Raw genomic sequence first — 5,709 nt, forward strand, 5'->3', positions numbered from 1 at the left:
TGACACATGCCTAACGTGCCTCCACCTGGCTTCTTGCTTAAATTTAATTGAGAGAAGACCCTTTTTCTTTTGTTTTTTCTTCTTGTTTTCCAGAACTTGGTCAAACAAATCTACTTTCAATTTCGTTTTTAATAAAAGAAATCTTTTAAATAAAGGTGAAATCTGAATAAGTCTTTATGCTACCTAATGGACAAAGTTTGAGTTTTCCCAAAATCGGTTTAAAAGAAAATTCTTTTAACTCAAAATGTTCAAATTGACTAAATATTCACTAGGATTTCAAGTCATACTTATATAACTTACGGCAAATTACAATATGTGAAATCTGAATGAGTACTTTTTTAATCTTGTATTTTTATGTTTTTTATGTTTTTGGAGGAGATAGACACACAAGTAGAGAAAAATTACATATCTAATCATATTTTTAACAAATTTATGTTACAGAATTCTAACTAAACTAATCATAGGTGAGTAACGTGTTAAATTTCAAATCACATGTGAACAACTTAAATTTCAGTCAAATCCACAAGTGGATAAGTTGTAATTTGCCCAATAACTTATTTAATGAATTATGTAATTTATTTATATAATTTAATTACTCATATGCTTTAATATATGTGAATGATTTTATGAATCACCACATGTTGATATGAAAGAAATTCCTGGTAAACTCTTCTCATAAAATAATGCCAATTGACTTGGTTAAAATGGAGTGAGTGTGACATTAAAATTATGACAAGGCTACTAATACAAATGGAATATAAGTTCTTGGTGTAAAATTTAAATACTCCAAAATTTAAGAGTGTTGTTTACATTTAGACATTTTGTAAAGATTCTTTAAAAAAAAAAAAAAAAAAAAAAACTTAGTATATTTTCAGCCTTCTATAGAATATTGCCGTGAATGAATAATTGGATAAACAAGATAAAAATAAGTTTTTATTAATAACTATTAAATTATATATTTATTAAAAAAATAGAGAGTCGGTGGAATTTTTTATTTTTATTTATTCGAATGTTATTTTATTGAAGTGAATTATTAATACTAAACGACAGTGTAGGCAAATCTGCTGAGAGCTGCATCTAACGGTTAATTAAAATCCTAGGGTCCGCATAATAATAATATTTCTGAATTCACTGTTCAAAGCCTGACCCATTATATACCCAGCAAGCATACAAGGAACTGCATGCTTCAATCTCACAATCCACAAAGTCTGATCCATTAGATTTCAGTCATGGCCGCTGCTCTATCACCAGTACACCATGTAGTGATTTTTCCTCACATGGCTCAAGGCCACACCATTCCCTTACTAGACATATCAAAAGCCCTCTCAAACCGTGGCCTAAAAGTCACAATCATCACCACCCCATCAAATGCTCCATTCATCTCTTCCAGAACCAACAAGCACCCAAATATCACTTTGTCAATAATCCCATTTCCAAAAGTTCCAGACTTGCCACAAGGCTGTGAGAATACAGCTGACCTTCCTTCAATGGCTCTATTTGCTACCTTTATAGAAGCCACAAAAAAAATGAAACAACCTTTTGAGGATGTTCTTAGAAACATGATTGATGATGGGTGTCCTCCAATTTGTGTTATCTCTGACTTTTTCCTCGGTTGGACACTTGAGTCATGTCATTTATTTGATATTCCACGTATTGTCTCTCATGGAATGGGCGTGTTTGCTATGGTTATTTGCAAATCTCCTTCTCTGCATGTCCCAAGTGTTAAGGATTTGTCACTTTTGGATCCTATAGATTTTTCTGAGCTGAAATTTCCGTTCACTTTGAACAAAGGTGACATCCCTGAGGTACTTTTAACTGGTGATCATGTGCGTCTTGTAATGGAGCTTGCAGAAGCGGATGTGAATAGTTGGGGTGTAATTGTTAATAGCTTTGAAGAGATTGAAGGTGAATATGTTGGAGCACTTGAATCCAACTATTTCAATGAAGCCAAATCTTATTGTGTGGGACCACTTCTCCTCTATGATCAACTTGATCAAGAATTGGATGCTTCATACATCAAGTGGCTAGATAAGTATGTTGAATCTAATGAATCAGGCAGTGTGATTTATGTTTCATTTGGTACACAAACACATTTGTCAAATGATCAAATGGATGAGATTGCTTTTGGGTTGGAGATGGCAGGCCATCCTTTCATTTGGGTTGTGAGATCAAAGACTTGGGCTCCACCAGATGGATGGACTAAGAGAGTGAAAGAAGAAGGGTTGGTTGTATATGATTGGGTGGAGCAACGAAGCATACTAGCACACCCTTCAATAGGTGGGTTTTTGAGTCATTGTGGTTGGAACTCAGTGTTGGAGAGCTTGGCAAATGGGGTTCCACTTTTGACTTGGCCTATGCTTGATATTAGTGAGCAAGCCTTGAATGCTAAACTTGTAACAATGGGATTTGGTGCTGGGTTAGTGGTCCCAAAAAGAGATGTTGGAGGTGAGAAAATCACGACGATTGATAGGGGTGTGATTTGTGAGAGAGTGAAGGAGTTGATGGGTGGTGCAAAGGGGAGGAAGGTTAAGGAGAGGGCACAAGAATTGGGGCGATTGGCATGCCATGCTGTGGAGAAAGGTGGTTCTCGTAAGAAATTGGACGAGCTGATTGAGCGGCTCACCAATAAAAATATGTGATCAAAACCTCTTTATCTCTTTAATTTGAAAATGTATCTCCTATTTCTGTTTCGCAAATGCTTCTATGTGTAATTCTTTTTTTTTTTTTTACGAGTAATTTATGTGTAATTTATTTATGTGTTTTTGCAATTTTCAATCTTATCTTGATCCTTGTTAAATAAAAATTTATTTAGATAAATAAAAGGCTTAATAATTATATGGTTATATATGGGCTATGTGTTTATTTTTATATAATAAATTAATTATGCGACTATCATCAAGTGGTTCGTATGATTAATTAGTTAGTATAATATGGTATGCATTTGATACGGTAAGTATGTAGACAAGTAATTTTCGGCATCTTTTTCCAAAGTACTGACTCAAAAATTAGGCATAAAAATATGAAAATGGTGAAAAAATGATACGGTATAATACATTTATTTTAAAAAAAATATGTAACAAAAATACGGAAATTTTTATCATCTATATTTTGAGATAAATACAGTAATCTTTGCATCATAATAGTTTAACTTTTGCCAAGTGTGATATAATCATTGGAACATCCTAATATATATAATCATGGTCACAAAACTAACCATGATTATTATTTTTTTTTTTTTTTTGAGAAGAAAATAACCATGATTATTATGAGTTGTGTAAGTTATTGGTATATTCTCCTTTGCTTTATTAGGAGAATCAATGCTGAAATCTTCATTCTCCTTATTATTAAATCATTAAAAAATGAGAAAATTTGTGAACATAAAAAAGAGTCAAAATATTTGCGCAACATCCTTATTTTAGTTGTTGTGAGTTAATATTTTATTTTATGTTGACCTATGGTGAGCCGACACCTCAATTATTGTGACACTTTTATTGTGTTTGTGGAAAAACTTTAAAAAAAAATATCAATTATATATATACACACTTTTTTTTGTGTTTGGAAACCATTAGGCATAATTACAGCAAAATTGAGAGTTTATGTTTGTCAGCTTTTGTTTTTATTTGAGATATATTAAAATAAAACTATGATAGTGTGTTTGACCAAATAGATAGGTTGCATTGAGATTTTTTTAATGCGTTATATCTTTGTTTCAGTGTTTGACGTCAATGGGATTCATAATTCAATGAGAACTTCTAATTAGACTTTTTCTTTTCTTTCTCAAAAAAAAAAAAAAGTTTTTACTTTCTCTCTCTCTCTTTTTTTTTTTTTTTTTTGAGAAACCAATGTTTTACTTATTACATAACAGATGTTATCTATAATCTTATCATATACTATACTATACTATACTAAATAATAAAAGTTAGGCTTAAAAACCATGGTTATGTCAAATGGCTGCACCACAGAAAATTTATTAAATTTCTTTTTAAAAAATTAGATTTAGTTAGTTGGTAGCATACAACTACTATACCTAAGAAAGACTAATTCAGTTTGAATAGCAAAAACTAAAATTGTTCATCTATATCTTGTCTAATTTAAGTCTCATGGACTCTTTTTTGTTTTTAAACTATTTTTTTCCTTCGCTTTTTTATACTATATAATAAAAGTTGAGCTTAGAAGCAGTGGTTGCACCAAGTGGTTTTACCAAATTGTAGATTTAAAAAAAAAAAAAAATAGATTTTAAGAAAAAAATAGATATAATTTTTCTTCTCCTATAATTTCTAAGTTGATGAAAATCTTACTTTGATTACAATCCAAATTCTAACTTAATTTGATTACAATCTAAATTCTACATCTAATCTTTTATTAAAAAATCTTAATTAAAAAAAAAAAAAAAAAAAAAAAGCAATGTACAACACGTCTAGAAATTTATAGATATAATTTTGTTATTATCAACTTCTCTTCTATGACTTTATCACTTTTTCCGATAAAATTATGTTGAGTTTAATTTCTTCTTCTTTGGATAATTTTAAACTTCTAAGATGATTATAACTTTAAAAAAATATGTCTATCCTATTTCCTTATTGCCGTTCACATTTACATTTTTTTTTTTTAACATTACATTCAATGACTATATGACATTTCTTTTTCGTGCATAAACATACATCCTAAGTTAATTCTTTTTCTCTTATAATCTCTAAAACAATTAGAAATCTAACTTCCTCACAATTGAAAATTATCTATATATATTCTATAGTAGATAAATTATGGGATTGGGAGCAGGGCTAGTGGTTCCACAAAGAGATGTTGGAGGTGAGAAAATCATGACCGTTGATAGGGGTGTAATTTGTGAGAGAGTGAAGGAGTTGATGCGAGGTGCAAAGGGGAGGAAGGTTAAGGAGAGGGCACAATTACTGGGACAATTGGCATGGCATGCTGTGGAACAAGGTGGGTCTCATAAGAAATTGGACGAGCTGATTAAGCGACTCACCAATAAAAATATGTGATCAAAACTGTACGGCCCCTAACATCCAAGTCCATTTGGGCCTTGGGCCATGGATCAATAGTATGGCCCAGGGGTCCAACCTCCGTACTGCTCGGGATCCCGGCCCAAGCCCACAATAACTACGAGCCTAAGCTGGGAGTAGTTCAAATACTTGAAAAGAAGACCGCGGATTCCAGCTCACATATTGCTCGGAAAGTCATCCCCGGACGATATGCAAATGTTCAGTCACATCACCCTGTGAGTGCTCGGCAGTGCCTTAGGAAACTTCGCCGCTGAACACACTTGCTGCAGTGAGAACCATTTCCAAAACCACTTATACCTAAACATCCACTTAAAATTAACAACATTGGACCTCTCATTGCACTAGTTAAAAGGAAATGATAATCCCCCACTAACAATTGGCTATAAATAGGAGAAACTAAAGAATGGAAAGGGGATGCAATTTTGTGGAGAGAAAAGAGAAAGAGAAAGAGAGTTTGAGAGGAAGAAATACAAAGAAAGAGAGAAAAGTGATCTCATTGAGTCTTTAAATCTAGAACGACCCAAAGTAGGATACCCAAACCTACCATACAAATAAGTTGTAAGCCCAAGTAGGGGTTTGGCTCAGTAACCCTGTCTTTGGTGCGCACAAAAACCATAAGCACGTTACATAGAATAGATGCATAAAATAATTTTTGTTTCAATTTCAATCTGATTTGGATGAGACA

General features: G+C 32.4%; 1 protein-coding gene across 1 annotated transcript; it reads left to right on the forward strand.

Annotated features, from left to right (window-relative positions):
• The first annotated feature begins 1,187 nt into the window (after nucleotides 1–1,187).
• Nucleotides 1,188–2,673, forward strand: LOC115988375 (UDP-glycosyltransferase 90A1-like). The gene has a single exon (XM_031111913.1). It carries the CDS (start codon nucleotides 1,230–1,232, stop codon nucleotides 2,637–2,639), a length of 1,410 nt encoding a protein of 469 aa, XP_030967773.1. The 5' UTR covers nucleotides 1,188–1,229; the 3' UTR covers nucleotides 2,640–2,673.
• Nucleotides 2,674–5,709: the final 3,036 nt, after the last annotated feature.

The sequence above is a fragment of the Quercus lobata genome, chromosome 5 (assembly GCF_001633185.2).
Source record: "Quercus lobata isolate SW786 chromosome 5, ValleyOak3.0 Primary Assembly, whole genome shotgun sequence".
In the NCBI taxonomy this organism is placed as follows: domain Eukaryota; kingdom Viridiplantae; phylum Streptophyta; class Magnoliopsida; order Fagales; family Fagaceae; genus Quercus; species Quercus lobata.

Bases quoted from the DNA above. Each gene is read 5' to 3' on its own strand.
- LOC115988375 (XM_031111913.1), top strand. From the start codon at position 1,230: ATGGCCGCTGCTCTATCACCAGTACACCATGTAGTGATTTTTCCTCAC.